Source organism: Pogona vitticeps, chromosome 2 (assembly GCF_051106095.1).
Source record: "Pogona vitticeps strain Pit_001003342236 chromosome 2, PviZW2.1, whole genome shotgun sequence".
Classification (NCBI taxonomy): Eukaryota; Metazoa; Chordata; class Lepidosauria; order Squamata; family Agamidae; genus Pogona; species Pogona vitticeps.
Window position 1 is genome coordinate 28745461 of NC_135784.1, and position 25035 is coordinate 28770495.

General features: G+C 44.3%; 1 protein-coding gene across 1 annotated transcript in view; it reads right to left on the reverse strand.

The window, feature by feature from the left end:
* Window positions 1-1554: 1554 nt before the first annotated feature.
* Window positions 1555-25035, reverse strand: part of CLIC1 (chloride intracellular channel 1) — a 34042-nt gene continuing 10561 nt past the window's right edge. The window contains exons 2-6 of the mRNA XM_020814868.3: window positions 5485-5594; window positions 5189-5314; window positions 4941-5047; window positions 3364-3545; window positions 1555-1937 (exon numbers count right to left, since the gene is read on the reverse strand). Of these exons, the coding sequence (XP_020670527.1) occupies window positions 1776-1937; window positions 3364-3545; window positions 4941-5047; window positions 5189-5314; window positions 5485-5594 (687 nt within the window). The 3' untranslated portion in view covers window positions 1555-1775. The remainder of the gene's footprint in view (window positions 1938-3363; window positions 3546-4940; window positions 5048-5188; window positions 5315-5484; window positions 5595-25035) is intronic.

Consider the following 25035-nt stretch of genomic DNA (forward strand, 5'->3'; position numbering starts at 1 on the left):
TCCCTCAATTTTTTTTGTGTTTTGAGGTAGAGGAAATGGCTGGGCAGGACTAAGTTCTTGGGCATGGCAAAGCATTAGGGGTATTGTAGTTTCCTGTGAGAGGGCCCTGTACAAAGCATAATATGCAAGGAGATTTCACTGCCCCTAATGCTTTGCAGTGCCACTGAGCTGAGCCCCACAGAGCCAGTTCCTCAGAAAACAAAGAAATGGAGGGATTTTTTCCCCTCATTTATGCACCAGCTATAGATTATATCAAACATTTAAGAGGGTGGCTTTTTTGTAGGGAGGGCTAAATCCCCCAGAATTCTAAATAGAGCCAATTTCAGCAGACTTTGGTGTGTTGTCATTCAAAACAAATGTCAAAATCTCATCTCTAGCAAGACACATTCCCATGTTAGTTCTCAAATCTCCTCATAAGAAGTTATAACAAGCTGTGCTACCTCTGATTCCCCCCCACACACACACACACACAAGGCAGTATTTTTGTTAGACAGCATGCTAGATCTTCTCCGACTTAGGAAACATACGTATGACTATTCTTAAGCTGTAAAAGCTAGGCAGGTGGTCAAGAGAGTCATCATCAGCCCTTCTGATCATCTAACACTGATGAACCACAGGGATGTTGATATTGCTAAAATCCGAGGAGTCCCCTGTCCCATCAGAGTTCTGCCAGAAGCCAGACCAACCAAAGAAGTCTCTCAAAATTGCATAAAAATCTCTAACGTACCAAGGATTTGCCTAACTAGTCTTTAGTACGGGTGTAAGAAATTTTCCTTCAACCCCCCCCCCCTTTTTATACCAGCTGACTTAATTCACATGTCCTAGATTCATATTAGAAGCAGAACCCAGTGGAAGAGAATAATATTTTGACATGGTGTATCTCCCCCATTTTTTTCCAATCCATTTCTCAAATACATTAACACGTACAAAACTGCATTTTAAAGGAAACTTCTCATTTTAGGAAGAAATGTGTAAGATATTACGGTGAATGTCAGTGTGTGTGTTTTGATGCAAAACAATAGAACCCATCTAAAACTAATGTGTTCAATTAGCCCTCTCTTACAATTCACCACACCCAATCATAGCAAATGCTATGAACCACACAACCTTCTTTACTGTTTAGGCAAATCTGTTTGCCTGAATACCACAGAACTATAGAGACAATAAGTGCTAGACTTATGCACAAATGAACTAAGCTACAAAAGAGAGTGACTCAGATGATGAGGGATATCTAAATATCACTAAATAAATATACAAATACATCTGTTAATACACATCACAAAATGACAAATTGACAGGGCTTCATAACCTTGACATGGCCAGAAACAGAAACTGTTTTCCTCCAGGTGCTTCTGGACTACAACTCCCATAATCCTTCACCAGCAAAAATGTGGACAAAGACGGATGGGAATTGGGGAGCCAAAAAACATTGCAAAGTTCACATTCGCTCAGCCCCCAATTTAGTGTGTCAGTAGAACTTGCACACACTGCACCCACGGCTTCCAATAGCTTCGCCATAATTTGTTCAGAGGCAGATAAAACATTCGGGTGTGATATTTTTAAAAACAGGTTACTTTATTTTTATTCATATTTAAATGCAAATCATTTTGTGTGCCACCTTCCCGGAAAATAGAAATCCCCCCTCTCCCTCCCACTGCTGCCAAACACAAGTACATAAGCTTTCTTTTTTAAAAAAAACCACCTTCTGACGACGGGCCCAATCCAAACAACCCGCCACGGAAGCCCCACGTCCCTTTCGTACTCTTCTCAGAAGTTTATTTCAAAGCTTTGGCCACCAGCTCATAAGCTAATTCAATCTCGTCATCGTCTGGGCAAGTACTGGCAAACTCCTCGCGGGCATAAGCGTTCTTGAGATAGCGGTGGATGCCACGGAATTCCTCCGGGATGCTAAAGTCACGGTATTTCTTGCATACCACCTGTTTGGAATGTGAAAAAACAAAACCAGGATGTTTATAAATCAAGTGGATCTACATGTGCTCAGAGATGCCATGGTGGGTAGGATAAGCTACTAAACACAAAATTAGAACCTCAGTTTCTGCTTTACTGCTAGATAGCTCAGTGGTTAAGGGCTCCGGCTACAAAGCCAGAGAGGTTGAGAGTTCGATTCCCTACTATGCCTCCTTGACAGGGGCTGGACTCAATGACACATAGGGTCCCCTTCCAGTTCTGCAGTTCTAAGAGCATTGCTATTTACATAAAAGCATACCTCTAGTCCTTATGACCACTAAAAGAGGCTTGAAAAGTCTGCCCTTACACCTGCTGGAATCTTACACCAATTAGCATTGGATAGGATTTCTAAAGCATTGCATAGGATTTCCAGCATTTTATGCTGGAACTGTATAACTTTTCTCACCTGGATATGACAAACTGTAACAAGAGTAGATTGGGCAATAATGTGCAGCCTGGATAATTGAATAGTAAACCACCCAGGGAGTGCTTTAAGTGCTATGGGGCGGTATATAAGCAGCGCACTTTGCTTTTTTCCTCTCTCTAAGATAAAATATGCAGAAGTGAAGAAGTGCACGATTTATTTTAAAAAGTGCAAAGTAGACAAAACATAGTTCATAGGCAATAAAGACAAGTAGCAAATGCAAACAATGGCTGACATCAGCTGAGGCCATTTTCCTGGTTTCTCATGGAAAGTTTGCATAAACAACCATATCTTTTCAAGGAGTATTAACACAATGGATTTGCGAAGGCTTTCACGGCCGGGAAGGAAGGCTAATTGCCTTAGAACAAAGGAATCAACAGAGTGGATGTCCGAGCCAGCGGAGCCTACAGGCAACACCCTGAGAACTCTTTTTATTGACTTAGCATGAGTTACATAGTATGTTGTGAGAATTCAGATAGGATACTAGTTACCTAATCGCAACTAGGATTGGATGAAATAACTCTTTGATCTTATGCTCTACCTCTAAGCGAAAGGGCAGAATAAGGGTTTACCCCACCTGCTGGCAGCTGCCACTTCCTGCCAGGAGTGTATGCACGTCACTGGAACAGAATGCAGCTACAACCTTTAAGCAGAAGTTTCCTACAGATTTCTAGTCACTTTAAGAAGTTGCTTTCTGGGAGCATTTTAAGCTATTTCAGAGACATTCTGGCGGACCTTTTCCAGGTTTATGCCACTCTGATAAATTCTTAAGATGACTGTTTTCTAAAATTGACAAAAAGGAATTAAAAAGTAACAGGAGAACACCAAATTACGTTTCCAATACTTTAATGTGTCACAAGCAATTATTTTTCAGAAACACTGTAGTGAGCAACAGGAACAAATTATTTCTAGAGAAATGTCCTAAGCTCTGTGCAGAGGCCCAGGCCTTGTATGGGAAGAGAGGGGCTCACCTTGACAATATGCAGCTTCGGCAGCAGGTTGCAGTCCGCCAGCGTGAGTTTATCCCCATCCAAGAATTTGCGGTTGGACTGGCCCTCATCCTCAGCGCTGTTTTCGTCCACCTCGTCAGGTAGTGGTGTCATCAAATACACGTCCAGCACCTTCAACGCTTTCAGCAAACCTTTCTCAAGGTCTAGGAAACGAGGAGGAGTTATGGCAGGGTGAGGGGATGAGGATACACACAGTGGTTGGAAACCCAAAGGGGGTAACACAAAACACCTGGAAGGTAACTAAGTTAAGGAAGGTGAGGAGGAGAGGAGAAGCAGAGAGCATAAAGGGAAATCAATTCCCCCTGACATGAATGCTTCGGGCAGCTGGAAATGGGGGCCTCTATAGATGATGAGAAATCAGAACAGTTAAGTGGGTGGGGAAGGGTTCCGGGGAGCGTTACAAGTAAGCAAAAACTTAGCTATGGCATGGGAAGAAAGAGACAGCCTGGAAGAACAAAGAAATAAACAGTCTGAGATCTCATGGAGAAATGAAGCAAAAAAAAAGAATGAATAAAGTATAAGATCAACACCCACATGGGAAAAAAAAGATGGCCAGTTAGAAGACAGAACTGGAACTTGCAACAAAAGATGCCGACACAGAGTGGCTCTTTGTTCAGGGTTTTGGGGAACGGGAAATCATATATGGTGCCTCTGTTTCATACGGAGCTCAATTTAAAAATGCTTGCTCTGTTCCAGTGGGGGATCATCTATTCTTCTTTGGAAAATATTCCGAATAAATCATCTCAGAGGTGCAGAGCTGGAAAAGACCCTCTGGATCATTGAGTCCAGCCTCTGTCAAAGAGGTGCAGTGCGGAACTGAACTCCAAATCTCTGGAGCCAGATATCTAAACCAGTGGTTCTTAACCTTGGGTTACTCAGGTGTTTTTGGACTGCAACCCCCAGAAGCCTTCACCACCAGCTGTGCTGGCTGGGGTTTCTGGGAATTGCAGTTCAAAAACACCTGAGTAACCCAAGGTTAAGAACCTCTGATCTAAACCACTGGGCTGTCCAGGTTCTGTTCTATTCACTCTTCCAACCTTCATTCCTTTATGTCCTTCTCACAAAGTTCTCCCGATTATGTGGCCAAATGGGAGGCATTTAAGAAGTCGCCTTCCAGTTTTTCCTTAAGTCTTTTGGAAAGGGCATTTTCAGCAAAGCCAAGGTCCCTCCCCCCAGCACTCTTGACACCTACCCTCCTCCTAGGTGGACTGGACCCCTTTGGCCCCAAAAGGATTGAGAGGCAGAGAACTGAGATTGCTGTCAGCCTACATAGGACAACGGGCATCCCCTGGAGACCCTGCTGCATTGAAGAAAGGCAGGATGAAAGAAGAACCAAAGAGTAGCCAATGAAAAGAATAAGCTTTGATGAATGAGATGAAGGGCAGAACTGACCACACAGGAAGAACAAAGGAAATTAAGTTACTTAAGAGGCAACAAGAAGGAATCGCCAATGTGAATGAGAAAGTCAACGTTGAATAATGAAGTGTAAAGCACTCACAGAAGGAAGTCAATGAGAACTGAGGGGTGGAGGTACTTACTGGCATTGAGTGCTGGGTTCGAGTTCTTGATGTAGGCAGAGAACTTGGCAAAGACATCAAGGCCAGCGGTGTTGGACTCAGGGTTACGGGCGGCCAGCTTGGGGTACCTATGCAAGAGATGGCAGAAATCAGCCATACAGTGGGGCTTGCTTGGGAGCCATATCCTGCCCCCCAACCCCAAAACCCACAACTCCTTCTACAGGAAAAAGCCTTTTCCCAATCTGCCCAGAGCTTCATTTTCTTCATACTTGGGAGGGCACAGAACTTCTTCCAGAAATTCCTCAATTTTGTTGGTGTCTGTGTGGACCTCGGTGCCATACATCAGGAACGGCAGCTGACCTCCGGGACATAGTTTTTGTACTGTCTCAGTCCGCCTACAAGGAAGAAAAAAACACAGGGAGACACAATAGTTACCAATCATGGAGGGATCTCCGGGGTTCAAGTAGAAGACATGGGTAATGCTAGGTTGGACAAAAAGGCTGGTGGGTTAGATAGCTTGACAAAGGGAAGGACACCGAGACGCCAAGAGGCGTATTTCACCCACCTTTTGGTGTCCACTGTGGTTACATTGAAGGTCACTCCTTTGAGCCAAAGGACCATGAAGAGACGCTGGGAAAAAGGGCAGTTCCCAATTTTGGCTCCATCACTGCCAGCCTAGGAGGGGAAAAAAACAGTCACAGAAATCAGCAAACCATATGCCACAGTTCATGGAAGTGAAACCATTTTTCATTGCCCAGATTCAGCTGAGGTTCACAGCCAGATGGGCAATAAGGATTCCCGTCTCTGCGCAAACATAGTACAAACCTATAACACCTAACCTTTACCTCCTCCAGGAAGCATGGGTGGTAGTAAAGCTGGAACAAAGGATGTCTCTCATTTACCACAAGGCATCTCTGTTGCCTTTCAAAATATGCTTCATCTTCAATCCCCACATATCACCAGAGGGTGCTGTTTCTCTAATTTAGAACACCACCAGACAGAAAGGTTATTCACTAGACATGGGGATGGATATAAAAACGAATAATAATATTCATTGATTTGACAGATATTCGTCCCTTCCTATTCATGAGATCTGGAGATACCCCACGAATACAAAGGGACAGATATACATCCTTTATAGTCGTCCATTCGTCTCTCTGCCTATGCCTTCGTGGATCAGCTGATCCGTGCAAACCTGGGCTGAGAGAGGAAGCCAGACTGAAGGGAATTGGCCCTGCTCTCTCTTTGCAAACAGTGGCCGCAGCAGGGGGGTATTCCCTTCAGTCAGGCTTCCATTGGCTGCTTATTCCAGCATGGAATAAGCAGCCAATGGAACGGAAGCAGCAATGGAACGGAAGCTAGACTGCTGGAACAGAAACCATCGTTCTGGCAGCCTAGGTTCCATTCCAATGTAGACTGCAGCGGTGGTGGAGCAGAAGGAGGCAGCACAATAAGGTAGGGAATTGGGAAGCAACACAGCAGTGGGAAGGGGAGGGGCCACACTGTGGGGCCGTTTAAAAAGACCCAATGAACCAACAAATCGATTGGTGGTTCATTGTGTCATCAGGGGCAAATTTGTGGTTCACGAGTCGCCACAACGTTGGCGACCCACAAACCAAGACATACCACCATTTCGGTGGTTCATCCCCATCTCTAGTATTAACTATCAAGTTTACGTTATGTTTCTCTAAAGTAGGAAAATCTACATTGGTAATTCTGGACAGCAGTGCATGGCATGCACTGAATGCTTTTTTCGTGTTCTTTAAGAGATAACCATTGTACTGCCACTTTCAAAATACAGGATCTATAGACATAAAATCTTATATTTAAAATCTTGAAAGATGATGCTGTTAAGGTGCTACATTCAATATGCCAGCAAGTTTGGAAAACTCAACAGTGGCCAGAGGATTGGAAAAGATCAGTCTACATCCCAATCCCAAAGAAAGGCAGTGCCAAAGAATGCTCCAACTACCGTACAATTGCACTCATTTCACACGCTAGCAAGGTTATGCTCAAAATCCTCCAAGGTAGGCTTCAGCAGTATGTGGACCGAGAACTCCCAGAAGTACAAGCTGGATTCCGAAGGGGCAGAGGAACTCGAGACCAAATTGCTAACTTGCGCTGGATTATGGAGAAAGCCAGAAAGTTCCAGAAAAATATCTACTTCTGCTTCATTGACTATGCGAAAGCCTTTGACTGTGTGGACCACAGCAAACTATGGCAAGTTCTTAAAGAAATGGGAGTGCCTGACCACTTTATCTGTCCCCTGAGAAACCTATATGTGGGACAGGAAGCAACAATTAGAACTGGTCATGGAACAACTGAGTGGTTCAAAATTGGGAAAGGAGTACGGCAAGGCTGTATATTGTCCCCCAGCTTATTTAACTTATATGCAGAATACATCATGCAGAAGGCTGGACTGGAAGAAACCCAAGCCGGAATTAAGATTGCCGGAAGAAATATCAACAACCTCCGATATGCAGATGATACCACTCTGATGGCAGAAAGTGAGGAGGAATTAAAGAACCTTGTAATGAGAGTGAAAGAGGAGAGTGCAAAAAATGGTCTGAAACTCAACATCAAAAAAACTAAGATCATGGCCACTGGTCCCATCACCTCCTGGGAAATAGAAGGGGAAGATATGGAGGCAGTGTCAAATTTTATCTTCCTGGGCTCCATGATCACTGCAGATGGAGACAGCAGCCCTGAAATTAAAAGGTGCCTTCTTCTTGGGAGGAAAGCGATGACAAATCTGGACAGCATCTTGAAAAGCAGAGACATCACCTTGCCAACAAAAGTCCGAATAGTCAAAGCTATGGTTTTTCCTGTCGTGATGTATGGAAGTGAGAGCTGGACCATAAAGAAAGCAGACCGCCGAAGAATTGATGCCTTTGAATTGTGGTGCTGGAGGAGGCTCTTGAGAATCCCCTGGACTGCAAGGAGAACAAACCTATCAGTTCTAAAGGAAATCAACCCTGAGTGCTCACTGGAAGGACAGATCCTGAAGCTGAGGCTCCAGTACTTTGGCCATCTAATGAGAAGAAAAGACTCCCTGGAAAAGACCCTGATGTTGGGAAAGTGTGAAGGCAAGAGGAGAAGGGGACGACCGAGGATGAGATGGCTGGACAGTGTCTGCGAAGCAACCAACATGAACCTGACACAACTCCGGGAGGCAGTAGAAGACAGGAGGGCCTGGCGTGCTCTGGTCCATGGGGTCACGAAGAGTCGGACACGACTAAACGACTAAACGCCATAGACATAAAACAATCCTCTTGGCATAGGTTCTTCGCTAATCTATCCCGCCATCAGATTTCTTGACAGCACCTTAAGGCAGTGGTTCCCAACCAGTCCCGTAGCTGACTTGGGATGACATATAAATGTAATAAATAATAAGATTCCAACCAACATTCTCTAAGGCAGTGCTTCCCAACCTTGGGTCCCCAGATGTTCTTAGACTACAACTCCCGGATATCCTAGCCAGCACAGCTAGTGGTGAAGGCTTCTGGGAATTTTAGTCCAAGGACATATGGAGATTCAAGGTTGGGAACCACTACCGTAAAGGATAATGATTTTGCATGACAAAGTGAGCAAGATGTATTAGCGCCCTGGTACTCAGATGGCCACCATACTCGGTACTTCCAGTGATACCATTTTAAGAAATGCCCCAAAGTTCTTTGAAAAACTCTGGTGTGCAAAGGGTACAATTTATTACCACTATTTTTTTTAAATTATTATTGTTGTTGTTTAAGCTACTGGGGTGGTGAGGGGTGCTTATGGAATTTTATGCTGAAAACAAGAGAATACCTTGGCTGGTTTGGCTGTTAAGCACCTTTTTAAAAAAAATCTTTTGCTGCTTTACCTTGAGGAGCATAATATTTTGAGTTCAAACCAGAACTCAGAGATCTTGCACTGTAATGGGAAAGGTAACTAAAATGATTCCTGCCACTGATCGAAACAGCCGGAGCATTTGATGGAAGACAAAAATCACCGGTGATTTCTAACAATGATCTTGAATGCAAAGAAAAACACACACACACCCCGGAAAGGCCTGTAATAGTAACTGCAGCCAGAAGAAGCAGTCATCCCCAACATGGCCCTCTCTAAAGGCTTTGAACTTCAATCCCTGCCAGCCTGAGCCAGCATGGATAATGATAAAAAATACTGATGGCTGTTGTCTCAAACATCTGAAGAGCGTCAGCCTGCACAAGAAAGAGGCACTGTTTTTTGTGCTCTATAAAGATTGGCCACCAGTGCCAGCACCAAACTATTGTACAACGGAGCTGTTCAGAAAGAGGCTGCCGTTCCCAGCATTGGCCAGCAGAGGGCACATGTTCCATGGCTGTCAGCCTACCCAGCAGTGTTTCTTTGTAAAAAAGTGTTGAATGCTTCAAAATTATTGACAAATATAAAATATTTTTAAAGTACAATCAAATTAGGCTATTTTTGACCAAACCAGGCTACTTCAATAGCATTGTATCTTGACTCTTTAACAGATCGTCTTTGGTACATGTGGTGCGGCATAATTTCTCCCTGCAGAGCAGGGAAGTGCTTCAGCTGAACCTTGACCTGTGATTTGTACAGGTGTTGGCAACAAAATAGGTGTGTTAACAGGGCAATTTCCTAGCAGGACTTTAAGCACCCAGGGCTTCCCCTAGACCACATAAAGAGAGGGAGAATAAGAGAATAAAGAGGATGGCCTCTATTTAAGGGGACAGCATTTAAAGGCAGTTTTTAACTTCTTGTTTTTAAACTGCATACTGTACGTGTTTTTCGTGCATTTCTGATGTAACATACAGCAGAAGAGCAAAGCAGAGTGAAAAACAGGACCTACGCCAGAAAAGCATGGAAAGGTGACTGCTCTGGACTACAGTTCCCACAGTCCTTCAGATAGCAGTGCTAGTGGCCTTGTTGGCTGGGGGGATTCTGGGAGATGTAGTCCAAAAAACAACTTTCCCCTACCCTCTTGTAAGTCACTGACTTATAAATTGACTGCAGCTGAATCCAGCTCACTCCCAACCCTTTAAAATGGGGGAGGCTCGCCTGAGTTCCATCTGCCCATAGGCTCTTGGGATCCCTGATTCCTCAGCTTGTGGGTTGGGTGGGTTAGTGTTCAAGTGCATTCAGTATCTTAAAAATAAACAAAAAAATAAGAATAATACAAAACACGTTATGTGGCCAAGCTGTGGCAGCACATACAGGAATGAAAAGGGTCAGATTCAGTGGAGGAAAGGCTCTTGCTGCACACAAACATATCCTTACACCATCTCCTGTACTCAACTGCCTTGAGGCAAGCCTTCCTCCAGAGTGGAAAGATGCAGGAAGTGGGCCTTTAGACCCTTATTTGATGCCTAACTGGCAATAGAGTTTTAGCCACCACTATCACAGATGTTTGGAAGGGGAGGGAGATGAGAAAAGAGAACAACAGGAAACCTTCCGGCTGGATGTGTCACTATTTATGTTGCCGAGTCAGCGTCCCTGGGAACATTTATGGCTGCGGAGATAATGGGAAACTCCCCTTCGGTAACAATTGCCAAAGAGAGGAGATTCCCTTCCTTAGTAACTGGACAGTTGCCGTGGAGACAGACAAATCTCCCCTCCAAAAGGCTACAGCTGGCAACGGTTACCATGGGAACAGACTAGGAATTGCCCCTGCTGGGGATGGACCACCAGGCCCCGTTGCGTCAGCCAGCTGGCGGACAGGTACATGGGCCCAGGTATCAGCAGAGATGATCACACAAAATGAACTGGACTACGTAAAGAAAGATGGCCGCTTAGCTTCAAGCTGCCCCACACACACACTGTCCCATCCAGGTTTGGACGGCTTGCTTTTATTGCCAAGAAGTGCTTTCCAAAAGAAAAGAAAAAAGTCCCTGTAGGTTTTTGACAGCTGCGGAAATGTGTGCGTCTAGCAAAGGCATTTGAAGGTGAGAAGAAAAGCGTCTGGAAGCAACAGCCAATGCTCCAAAGGGTCAAAGCCGACAGGGGGAAATAAATATTATTTTATTCTCCCCATGGTGGAAACATGAAATGCCTGTGTAAAATCCCAGTAAAGTAAGAGGAATTTCTCTTCCAACACAAGGTGAAAGAAGTAAAGCTGTTTGTCCTGCCATGATCTTTAGCCATTTCTTTTTAATAAAAAAGGAAGTGTCATCTCACAACATCCAGTCTGTAATTCCGGTGTTTATGTTTAAGGCAACACAAGATTACAAGGTTTGAGGCCAGCCAGTTCCTCCCCAGCCCATTCTATCTGCCCAGACACCCTATCAACAACAACAACTACAACAACAACTACAGGCCTATAAATGAATTGCTTATTCTTGGATTTGTACTTCCGAAGTTATTGTTGTCCCTGCTAGAAAAATATGACACCGTAACGCACAAACATGACGTTTGCTGTTTATGAACACCAAAGTCTCGTTACAGAGCAGAGCAGTCGTTCCCAAACCTGGGTCCCCAGATGTTCTTTGAGTAAAACTCCCAGGAGCCTTCACCACTTAACTGGGCTGGTCAGGATTTCTGGGAATTGTAGCACAAGAATATCTAGTGACCCAAAATTGGGAAGCACTGGATTAGAGGTCTGTAAGATTTGGGATTTGGGGCTACAACTCCCACAACGGCTGACCGAAGAATTCCGGGAGTTGTCGTCCAAAAACACAAAACCGAACACCTCAGTTCCAGATCTTCAGGTCAAGGAGAATGCTGAACAATTCACAGGACAACAGTGGTGCATTATTTTTACACAGTCTTCCTGTGGCATTTCTACACTATCTCCTAATGACAAAGACATCAGCAAGGCGTTAATCAGTGTGGTCTTAATCAGACCGCTCAGTCTGACTATACCCCTTGTCCTCAGACTTCTAGATCTTATTGCTCCCTCCCTATTTTCTATTTTCCAGCCAAAGGGGGAACAGTATTTTGGACACTTACAGGAGAGATTTCTCTACGCTACTAATTTCCCATTACTTAAGGATCAGCAAATGACAGAGCCAGGGAAAAGGCTGGCAATTACTGTATCTTCAAATGGCCCCACCCTAAACATTCTGTGCAGAGTCAACACTTCAGCTTTGTTTTAATTTTTGTTTCATTTTCTTCTGAAATGTAAGCTTCCTTCACTGTCTTTCCCAATGATCCTCACTCTAAACATCCACCAGTGCCTCTAACTGACCACTTTCCTCCCACATGATTAATTGTTCCAAAAATAACCAGGACCTTCCTTTTGAATGACGATGGGTTTTCAGTTAAAGAAGGGAAAAAAATCAAGTTTCTTGTTGCTGAGAAACCAGACCACAAAGCCATACATGGAGAAAGTACGCCCTTCCTTGGGAACACGATAAAGCAAGATGAGGAATAAAAAAAGAGGCATCCGCTAGCTTGGGGGAGGGAATACATGTGAAATGATGGAGGGTGGGAGCTGAAGTGACTTTTAACATCCTGTGTTTTGGGCCTGCTTGCTCTGATCTGTGGGAGGGAAAGGGGGTTCCCAAACTGATGTCATCCTGACCCTTAAGAATTTTTACAAGAAAGCAGCCTTCAATTCATTCTTTGGATGCCTGACAGGAAATTCCACCCAAGGCAATCAGAAGTTACAAACGGACCCAGCCCTCTGCTTATCTCCACATTCCACTCTGGAAAAAGAACAGGCGTCCTGCTTCATGCTAGACCCATTTCCAAAGAATCTGGATGACCCAGCCACAGACGGACAGACAAGACACCCCCTCTGCCCCACCCTAAACAATCAGATCCATCTTGCTACTTTTAGCGAACAAGGAGTCCTGGTCATTAATTTGAGGCAGTGGCTCAAATTCTGTTGCTTAGTGTAATAAATCGCACTGGACTAGGCCCATTAAATCATCAAAGATTTATTGAGTCAACCCCTCCGTAAGTTCCATTTATTCAAATGGATATACAGTGGTGCCCCACATAGCGACATTAATCCATTCCAGGATTAACGTCGCTATCCGGAAACATCGCTATATGGAACGTAAAACCCCACAGGAACGCATTAAACTCTGTTTAATGCTTTCCTATGGGGGGGAAACTCACTGGTAAGTGAAGATTCCCCATCCAGCCGCCATTTTCGCCGCCTCGGCAAATGAGGGCAGGGCGCAAAAACGCTGCAGGCAGCCATTTTCTGCACCCGCAGCCATTTTGGAACCGCCAATCAGCTGTTTTCTAAACATCGCAATGTGAAGATCGGTAAGCGAAACGCTTACCGATCATCGCAATGCGATGTTTTGCCACCTAAAACATCGCAATGTGATCGCATTAGCGATCGCAAAAAACACATTGCTATGCGGATTCGTCATCAAACGGTGCGCTCGTTAAGCGAGGCACCACTGTACTCTAACTGCCACTTAGTTTAGCCCCTCCCGTGGTGCAGTGGTTAAACTGATGCACTGCAGCCAAAACTGTGCTCACGACCCAGGGTTCAACCCCAGGTAGCCAGCATAAGGTTGACTCAGCTTTCCATCCTTTCAGGATCAGTAAAATGAGTACCCAGCTCGCTGGGGAAGGGGGCACTCTGCAATCTGCATAATTAACTTGTAAACCGCCCAGAGAGTGCTTGAAGCACTGTGGGGTGGTATACAAGCAGCATGCTTAGCTTTGCTTTAGCCCAGTTGTTGCAGTTAACTGTAGGCCTATTTGAATCAGTGCAATTTACGAAGCAGTTGACTCACTAAATTCAATCAGCCGACTCTAGTGCCATGAACTATGCTAAGCAACAGGATTATGGCCGCTAAATCCTACACCTTTGGCCAACCTTTAATTTTGCCTTGTTCACGTGAGAGACCGATGATGCAGCCCTTAAAGTACCTTACTGGAATACCCTTCATTGCCATAGAATCAAATTGTCTCTGAGTTGCTGGAAACAGAGATAATTGTTAGAAATAAAGAAAATCTCCAACGTCTGTCAGCACGCCAAGCGGGAAGAATGACACAGAATTTGATAGACAAGCTGACTTACCCTGTTTCCCTGAAAATAAGACCTAACCTGAACATAAGCCCGAGCATGATTTTTCAGGATGCTCATAATAAAAGCCCGACCCCAAAAATAAGCCCTAGTTAAGTGAAAGCCTGCCCTCCACCATTGTGCAGCCACCAGAAGAAGATGACCTAACTGTATCTGAATAAACAATGGTGGTTGTACAGTACATGAAAAAAGTAAAGAATCACCTGAAAATAAGCCCTAATGTGTTTTGGGGGCAAAAATTAATATAAGACCCTGCCTTATTTTCAGGGAAAATAAGACAGGTCCTAGTTCAGGGCCCTCGGACACCCATTCTCTCTTTCTAAAATTCACATGACTATAACTCTAGTTCTTACAGCCATTCCCTGAATTTCTTTCCCTGAATTTCCCTGGATTCAATCTACCTGGTTCGCTGCTCCTCTCTAACAGGTATTATCTTGCTGCCTAGGGAGAAAGATGGCCTCTCCTCTCTATTCCCCTCCATTACATCTCAGGAAGCAGGCCACACTTTGTGAACCATATAATGAAATGGACTAGGCCCATTAAATCATCGAAGATTTATTGAGTCAACTTCTCCGTTATATATATCGCAAATTCAAAACAGATTTGTCAATAAAACCATTAGAATAATCTCAGTTGCTGCTTCAAGACTTTGGAACTCCCTCCCACAGGGGACCAGGCCGACCCCATCTTTGCTGTCCTTCCACAAGCAGGCCAAGACCTTTCTCTTCAAGCAAGCTTCCCCTCAGCGACTGGCTGTCTGAGCGGGGTTCTTAAATGGATTGTAGCGCCTTGTTGCTTTGTATGTGGCTTTAATTCCTTTTGTTTACCAGTTTTTACTGTGGTTTTTGCTTGACCCTTTGTTAGCATTCGTATTTATTTTTAGATTGAAATACTCTTGTTTCATGATATAAGCCGCCTTGGGTCCTTTTTTAAGAAGAAAAGCAAGGTAAAAAATATTTTAAAATTATAAATAAATTAAATAAATCAATAATCATCACAGCAATTTAAAAGGGCAGGTTGAAGGGGATGCACATCCTCCCTCAAAGCAGACATGGTGGGAAATGATCAAAGGTCTGAGAGGGGACCCGGTTCTAGAACCTCCCTTCCGTGGCACCTCTTCAAGATGCCCTGCTCTGCCAGGCTCAGGACGTGGCAGTGGTGCGACCTGCCAAGGAAGACAGGCTGCAAGTAAAGCCAACCTCAGCCTGGCAACCCAGCGAGCCCCACCCTGGAGTGGAGTGCCAAACTGTAGACAAACACGGAGACCTAAAAACCGGCTGGGCTTTAATATCCCCCGGAGGGAGGAGCCTGTCCTAAGTGTCTGGTGGAGTGGGGCACGAGGAAAAATCCTTGATGACACAGGCCTTTCTTAAGAACCGACATTTTTGTGGTTGGTAAATATAGGCACCGGTCAAATAGAAACCCGGAATTCTGATTTCCGTTTCTCTTCCATTACTGCCGGCAGTTTTACAAACCAGCGCCAAGAAAGAAAGGAGAGTCTATATTAAAAAAAGAGATTGTTCCTCAGCCTCTTCCGCTAACCCTCACTCTTCTCTTAAAGCCCAGCATCCTGGCAGCCTACCTGTCTCTTGCTAAATATTTATGTATTTACATTTCTACACAGGGCTGAAAGCACAGTGTAGGGAGGAGTGCAACTGAAAGCACACATAACACATTCTTTTCGGGAAGGCAAACGGAAAGTACAATAAGCAGACTGTATTCCACACCGAGCTCACACTAAAACTGATTTTAACATTTCTAACATGTCACAGGGCTCTCTGTTTATGCGGCTACCCCTTCCAAAACAGCTAAACCTTCACTTTCTGCTCCAATCTCCAGATTGCTGTCTTCCATAAGGGTCTTGCCTGTCTGGGTATCCCTGTTGTAAGAGGTTTCTGAAAGCTTCCTCAAACTTCTCAGCTTCTTCTTAGTTTTTACGTACTTCCTAAAGGCCAGAAGGGAGAGAGCCTGGTGTATATCCGTGGGTAATGCATTCCATAGCATTGCTGCCACCACTGAGAAGTAGTTTTCCAGGCCTATCTAGGGATGGCCACCTGCAACTGCAAAATCTGGCAGGCCCAGGTGGAAATCTCAGGGAGAGACATTCTGTCAGGTAAAAAGGTCTTTCCTTCTGGACAAACAATCAAGAAAGTTCAGCGTAAGCAACAACACATATAATACAACTAATTTGCAGTTGGCAGTACAGTATATGTGTTGTTTGGCACCAATCGGCTGATGTCTCTCTGATGTCACAGCAGGCCCAAGGAAGGCAGAAGTGTTACAACTCCCCTACATGATATAGCAGAAGGCCTGGGCAGCCAAGGAAATCAAGGCAGATACAGTTCAGACTCTATGCACCACAAGCACTTTTTGCTAAATTCAAGGCAAGGCCAAATCAGACTACAGTACTGCCTTCCAGTTTCTTTCTTCAGAAGTGCCAGAACAGTTACCTGAATGCTACTTCAATGCTCCCAAAGGGACAGCGTCCTCCACTACTCCCTATGGCAGCAGCCTACGTTAATAGATCTAAGACAAGATGTACAGGATACACATGGGTTTGTCCTCCAGCAGAGATGGATGGCCAGGGGACTCAGAGGGAATATCTAGGCTACCATCGCTCCCCCACCCAGCCTTTACTGCCTAAGGGACATGTCTCGCTTTGCCTAATGGCAAGGGTGGGGTGGCTCTGGCTAAATTAAATGATCCATGTCCTGTCTGCAAGCCACAGACCTTTCAAGTGGCATTTTGCTGGTGAAATTATTGACAAGCATCTTTCCACAAAAGCAGATAAATATTTGCTGCTTGTGTGTGCAACATTCCCTCTCTGGGAATGCCAGAACGTCTGCCTCCCAAACCCCAACCCGTTCAGTTCTGCCCATCACAAGCAAACCCAAGTGACAATCCATCTACTGTCTTCACAGAGATGTAGAAATTCTGGTTTCGACCCAATTTTCCCCCCTGCCCCGAGGGCCTACTCATTGTAGAAAGCAAGGCAGTGGATGACTCAGGGAGGGGAAATACAAAGGACAACGCAGCTTGGCGATTCCCTTCTGAAATGTTGGGGCATACGTAATCCACTCGATACAAACTCACAGGCCCACAGGTGAAGAAAGTGTGTGGGGCAGAATACATGGATCTGGAGGAGGAATAATGCAGGAGACCAAGAGGAGGAATCTGGCAGGTGGACACCAGGAAAGGAGGCACTGACTTCCAGTAATGCAGGTCAATTCCTAGAGTTGAGGTAGGCAACTTCTAATCCTCCTAAAATAGACAGGGTACCACTCCCATTAGGACTAGTCAGTATAATCAATGGGGATGAATGGAAATTGCATTCTAGGAACATCTGGAGGGGGCCTTTTCGGCAGCTGCCCCCAGACTATGGAACTGAAATTCGCCTGGCGCCGACACTGATGATATTTCGGCGCCAGGTCAAAACCTTCCTGTTCCAGAAGGCTTTTAATTGAAATAACATTAACTGTGGGTCTTAATGATGGCAATTTTAATTGTATTTTAATCGTATTTTAATTGTATTTTAATCATTTTATTTTATTGCATTGAATTTTAATTGTTGTAAGCCGCCCAGAGACCTTTGGGTAGAGTGGGCGGCATATAAATTAAATAAATAAATAATAAATAAATAAATAAGTTGCCCACCCCTAAATTAGTTTTTACTCATGCCCTCTAGAAAGTACAGTGGTGACTTGCTTGACGACAAAGCAGGGAACCGATCATCGCACAGCAAAAAAAAAACAAACCATTTAAAAGCGATCGCAAAACACCACAAAAAAAACCCATCGCAAAAAAACCATTTAAAAGCGATCATAAAACATCGTCATGAAGCAGATTCGTTGTTATACGGGGTAATTGTCCAGCAGGGCATGACTGTATACAGAGTTTCAGAAGAGGCAAGAAGCAGAATAACGTTATACATTCAGAAAATTCAAGAAATCTAATGCCTCTCATTCACCAGGCAATTCTATCTCAATGGGATTCTACTGAATGTGTGCCTAGTACAGCGCCTAAAATTAATTTCTCTAGTTGCTAATATCTAGTTGCCAAGATCATTCACACTCTTGTATGGGTGTGAAAGCTGGAAAGTGAAGAAAGCTGCCAGGGGGAATATGATTTGTTTGGAATGTGGTGCTTTGCCGATACCTTGGGACTGCCAGGAAGCTAAACAAGTGGGTCCTAGAGCAAATCAAGCCTGAATGATCTCTGGAGGCAACTATTTTGAAACTGAGACTATCCTGCTTTGGGCACATCATGAGAAGACAGGAATCCCTGGAAAAGACAATAACGCTAGGAAAGTTGGAAGGCAGCAGGAAAAGAGGAAGACCAAATGGACCGACTCCCTAAAAGAAGCCACAGGCTTGTGTTTACAAGAGTTCAGCAGTGCAGTTGAAAGGCAGGACATTTTGGAGGTCCCTCATTCATAGGGTTGCCATAAGTCAGACATTACTTGACGGCACATAACAAGAGTTGCTAACAGAAAGATTTGGGTTCTCTCATTTATTTACTTTATGTATCTATCATGGAATAGCTACCACTCTTTGGGCCATGTACACAAAACATAACAAAATAATTTAAAAATCAGAGATTCAACACAAACACAGGGTATAAAACAGCACCATATCACAGCAAGGCAAAGGACAAAAAAAATCATACCTAGCAGAGACTAAAATGCCTTTCCAGAGAGAGAGAAAAAGAGCCACATTAAGAAACACAGCATGATACAAGCTTCAAATTACGCATGTACTTTATAGGGTGGAGCAAGGAATGACTAGGTTTTATCCTTCCAATACAGCTTTAACCTTTTATGGTTTGCTTTATCTTAGGAGCGCTGGATACAGCCTGTAAACTGTCTTGTATCCAATGAGGCTAAAACCCAGTTAAAGCCACAGGACTCCTCCTGCCCTCCAGTTTAAGAATCATCAGTGGGGTATGGGTCTGTCTGTGTGTAAAAATTCAGCCCCTATTTTTTCCTTCTCTTCCCCATACCTCTTATTTTGTTCATCATCTTACCCAATTAAGCTTTCTAGCACACCAAAGTTGCACTTGGGTTTTTGACATTGGTGTGGGTGCCAATAAAGCTACAGTGCTGCCCCGCATGACAACAATAATTCATTCCGTGAAAATCGCAGTTTAGCGAAATCATCGTCATGCGAAAACCATTTCCCCATTGGAATGCATTGAAACCCATTCAATGTGTTCCAATGGGGAAAATATCACGTCATTTAGCGAAGATTGCCCATAGGGCAGCCATTTTGTGAGCGCCGATCAGCTGTTAAAATGTCTGTCCGGCGAAGCATAGGTCCGGAAAACATAGGGAAGTCATTTTCCAAAGCCGCCGATCAGCTGTAGAAATCGTCGTCTTGCGAATAAATGGTCTCCGAAGCACGGACCAAGTCATCGTCCAGTGAAAATCGCCTATTAGAATCACTGTTTTGCGAATCACTATAGCAATCGTCGTACTCCAATTTTGAACCAATCAAACTATATACAAGATATAATACAAAGCAGAGGGAACAGTGAGAGAAGAGGAAGCAAAAGAGAATTGGGGCAGTTTAATTACCTGCAATAAAGATACAGGTATATATAATTAAAAAAAAAAGTATGGGGGTTAAAGGATGGGAATAGCTTGACCTTCTACATATTTGCATGCCAGTTTGTTTTAACAGGCATCAGGAAGCACCCTTTGGTTTCCCCAGGTCTATTTCTGGATGGCAGAACCTACTTACAGGAATTCCACTTTTATATAGATTTTTTTTGTACAGGAACTGAGTGAGGGACACAAGGCTGGCCCAACTGTTAGGCCAAAGGAGCAGCTGCCACAGGTATCAGATGCTAGTAGAGGGTAAGTAGGTCTGATCGAACACAGCAGGGACAACACCTTGGCAGGAGAGCATATGCTTTGCATGCAGAAAGGCTCAGGATCCGTCTCTGCAGACTCTACTCAAAAGGATCAGGACGTAGTCCATGGAACAGACTTCTGCTTTCTTCCAAGGTGGGGGTGGAGGCTCCTGAAATGCCCCCTAGAAATAATGGGTGAAATGGACCAACAGTATGACCGTATGAGGTCGGGATCTGACCTGCAGAGTGTCTGGGGATAATGCTCTAACCCAGTGGTTCTTAACCTTTGTCACTCGGATGTTTTTGAACTGCAACTCCCAGAAACCCCAGCCAGCAGTTGGTGGTGAAGGCTTCTGGGAGTTGCAGTCCAAAACTCCTGAGTAACCCAAGGTTAAGAACCAGTGCTCTAACCTCCTGAAAAGCTCTGCTCCTGGAATTTTCCCCATGATCTGCTCCCCTTTCCATTAGTGTCCCTGCTGTCCACTTCAGCTTTAGAATATGAATGGTGCCACAGTGTAAGACAGACACAGAAACACATATTTTAAAGTGATTTAATAGCCTAAGATTCCTTTCCTACTCATCAATGGAGCTTTTCTGATTTATAATCATATATGAACTAAAACATGTGTGTTGTTGTTTAGTCGTTAAATCATGTCCGACTCTTCATGACCCCATGAATCAGAGCACGCCAGGCCCTCTTGTCTTCCACTGCCTCCCGGAGTTCGGTCAAAGTCATGTTGGTAGCTTCGGTGACACTGTCCAACCAACTCGTCCTCTGTCATCCCCTTCTCCTCTTGCCTTCCCTCTTTCCCAACATCAGGGTCTTTTCCAGAGAGTCTTCTCTTCCCATGAGATGGCCAAAGTATTGGAGTCTCAGCTTCAGGATCTGTCCTTCCAGTGAGCACTCAGGTTGTAGTGTAGGTTAACATAAACGTGTGTAGGTTGGCATAAACAAAGGGCACTAGCCTCATGTACATGCTCCGTGCTCCTTTAACAACTAGAGACTTTTTGCTTCAAGGAGAGATAAAAATGAGGATTGGCACAATGAGAGATTCTATAATCAATACCTCTTCCCTTTAATATTGGCCTCAAAGAATGCACATGGACCTGCTCTACTCCCTGTTGTAAGTTACTACAAGCATCATGCATGCCTACGATGGTTTCCCTCTCTCCCTTTCCTGTGATGTTCTCCATGCTGAATCTACCAACAGGAAAAGCACCTGAAAAAAAATAGTCATTTATAGAGAGGAGGGCTGACAGTAAAAAGTAACAAGTAGCTAAGAAATAGCAAGAGAAATCTAAGAGGAGGGAGAAATAGGAAGGAGGAAGAGAGATGGAATGAGGGAGAACACTAACCGAGAGGAATCCTCCCATTTTTATAACCAGTTTATCTGGTTATAAAAAAAGGCATAAATTTCTTCTCCATTAGGAGAAACAGAAACACCTCAAGACAACGTACAACAATATGCGACTCTCCTAACGTTGCCAGACTACAACTCTCATCAGCACAGTGAGGGATTGTGGGACTTGTAGTAAAAAAAAGTCACAAGTTGATAATCAATGAAGACTGAAATAAAACCATCAGTAACAAGACAAAAGCACAACACAGAACAGACATAACAGGAATAAAATGAGGTTCACTTGTGATCCCCCCCAAGCCTAAAGTGATTCCCCCAAGCCTAATACAACAATCATTCTGGCTGTCTTGCACCGTGCTAACCAGCTTTCTGGGTTTTTTTGTTTGTTTGTTTGTTTTTTGAGGCTGAGGAAGGTGGCCAACACAAGGACGGGGTGAAATAGAGAGGGAGAAAGGTGGCCTTCACATCTTACCTTTGGTAGCCCCCATTGGACTTCTTGATGGAAGGTTAAGTGGTTTTAGTTTTGACTAAAATTGGAAAGAGGTAATGGATAAGCTTTGTGGATTTAAATCAGGTGCGTCCTCTGTATAGAGGCAGTGTAGTATACTGGTTACAGGCAGGGGCAACCCACAGAATGGGTCTGAACTAGGATGAGTGTGCCTTACTCCAGAATGGGAAAGTCAGGCCACAAGCTGCTGGTGCTTTAGATGATAAGCTGCACTAGCATCCACTGAGCCAGATCGTAGTCTCCCCCAAATGTAGTCAAGAAATTTAACCCAGAGCTTCCCAACACTGGATCCCTAGATATTCTTGAACTGCAACTTCCAGAAGCCTTCATCACCAGCTGTGCTGGCAAGGGCTTCTGGGAGTTGCAGTCCACAAACATCTAGGGACCCGAGGCTGGGAACCATTGTCATAACCAGTCACTGTTTCACATTACAGGACTGTCGTAAAGTAATCTGGAGGGTGGGGGAGGGCAGCCCTGTATCTTGTCTCGAGCTGAAATAAAGGAAAGCAGGACTCTAGCTCACAGGAGCAATGATGGGATATAAAATATATTTAAAGAAGAAACCACAACAAAACAAATATGAGACACTGACGAAGCCCTTCATGCAATAGATTACAGATTCTGTAATTCAGTATGCTATGCTGGCTCAGGTGGAAAAAGCAGGGTGGATTAGATTTAAACCAAACCGGCTTGAATCACGATTTAAATCATAATTTAAATTGTAAAAATTGGGGGTGGGTGGCTTGATGATTCAAATAAAAAATAATGATTTTTAAAACTCAATTCGTGGTTTAAATCAACTTGATTTTAAAAACCCTCTGGGAGGAAAGCGCACAGCCTTTGAAACAGGGGTCAGTCCTCCATTTTTACACACTGACAGAATTATGGCTGCTTATCTGTTTTCAGCCCCCCCTCTCTCCCAGGAATCGCTTGAACGTTGGACTCGTGAACGCCTTTCCCAAGGCAAAGAAAACCGCTCCAACCCTCCCTCTTTCAGCCCTCACAAAAGCCCTTCCCCTTTCCACAGCAGGGCCCGAGAAAACAAAAGGCCCACCTGAGACTATTTCTAGGCGGCAGCCATAAATTACCAACCTGACTCCAACAGAAAAACAGCGGCTGGCAGGTAATTTAAGAGGGGGAAAAAACCTTGCTAGCAACAGAACACTCATCCGTCAGAACCTGCAGGCAGGTCGCTTTGTCATGGTCTTTGAACAGCGCATGTTTGCTGACAGGAGTGGGTTCGGACGAAAAACGGAGCCCTCAACTCCTGCTGAGACAGTTGTAAGGAAGATTTAATCTCGGCCGTTCCCAATCTGATGCCAGGGTGGCTGAGGGTAGAGGGAGTTCTAGTTTAGTACACCTAGGTAGCACCTACACCCGAGGAGCTCCCAATTAACAAAAGTGGGTTGATCTGCTTTTTAGCTGACCGAAGAGCTGTTTTTACGATTTTACTTCCTCTCAGTTTTATGGCTGATGTCTCAATGCATCCTAAGATGTTGCTGGTCTCTAATTTTATGTTTATATACTCCTTGGCAGTCCACCTGTCTGGGTAGGGCTGAGTGTAAACATGTTTTTAAAATACAGTAATAAACAAATATCACCACCTTCTTATGATAAGGCTGCTTTTAGATGGACGGCTCCTCGTTCTCTTTATTTAATCAGTGTATGTACTGGTTACAACATCAAACGTGCTATCTCAATATTATCATTTTTTTCTTTCTCTTGTACATGTGCTCTCTCTCTCTCCTTCTTGTAGGAAGTTACAGGCAAAATTCCAAACTGAACTTAAAAATGAACCAGAAAAATGAGTGTGGTTTTTTCTGTGTTCATCCCACAAAACGTTAAGACGGCAACGCTGCTATGAGCAGACAAGGCCTGATGCCCCTTCACTGCCTTTGGACTTTAGTAACCTTTCATTATGCTGTTGTTGTTATGTGCCAGCAAGTTGCCTCCAACTCATGGCAACCCCGTGAACGAATGCACTCCAAAATGTCCTGTCCTTAGCCACCCTGCTCAGCTTTGTAGACTCAGACCGTGGCTTCTTTTACGGACTTAGCCAATCACATACAGTGGTGCCTCGCTTAACGAGCGCACCATTTAACGACGAATCCGCATAGCGATCTCTTTTTTGAGATTGCTAATGCGATCGCATTGCGATGTTTTAATGGGTAAAACATTGCATGGCGATGATCGGTACGCGTTTTGCTTACTGATCTTCGCATTGCGATGTTTCCCCAGCAGCTGATCGGCGGTTCCAAAATGGCCGCCGGACACCCAAAATGGCCGCCGCAAGTGTTTTCGCGCCCTGCCCTCGCTCACTGAGGGTGCGAAAATGGCGGCACTATGGAGGAATGTCACTGAACGGTGAGTTTTGGAGCCATAGGAACGCATTAAACTAAGTTTAATGCGTTCCTATGGCGTTTTCCGTTCCATTTAGCGATGTTTCCTCATAGAGACGATTAATCCGGAACGGATTAACGTCGCTATGCGGGGCACCGCTGTATTTGGTCTTCCTCTTTTTCTTCTGCCTTCCACCTTTCCCAGTATTATTATTATTGACTTTTCCAGGGAATCCTGTCTTCTCGTGATGTGCCCAAAGCAGGACAGCCTCAATTTCAACATTTTGCCTCTAGAAATAGTTCCGGCTTGATTTGCTCTAGGACCTATTTGTCTTTCTGGCAATCCAAGGTATCCATAAAGCTCTTCTCCAACAACATATTTCAAATGAATCATTTTTTCCTCATCAGCTTTCTCAACTGTCCTGTTTTCACACTCATACATACTCATCAGAAATACAAGTGTGTGGATGATCTTGATTTCCAATATGACACATCCTTACACTTGATGATCTTTTCTAGACCCTGAATTGCTGCCTTTCCTAGTGCCAGTCTTCTGATCTCTTGGCTGCGGTCTCCCTTTGGATTGATGACTGAACCAAGGTATACAAAATCTCTATTTCAATTTTTTCGTTGTCAACATTAGTAGGTTGAAAGAAAGAAAGAACAAGGCATACCAATTCCACTCTGAACACACCATGTTAGAAACTTTATGTGAGACTCATTTAGCTTTATTTAGCCCAGCAATGTCTTAACTTGTACAGCCTGCCCAGTCGGAATCTGGGGGCTATCAAAAATAAAAGAAAAAGGAACTTTTCTAGGCTCTTCTCTTTTGACAAGCAGTGGCCATCCTGCATTCCAGGGAGAAGATTTTTCCCACCATCTTTTTTGGTAACTCGGTTCTGATTCTTAATCTGTCTCCTGGAGAAATCTTAAGTTTTAATGCTCATCTTAGAATTGCAGAGCTGGAAGGGACCCTCTGGATCATCAAAACCAGCTCCCGCCAAGGAGGCACAGTGGGGAACTGAGCCCCCAGCTTCTGGCTCTGTAGCCAGATACCTAAACCACTAAGATATACAGAAGCTTTGCGAAT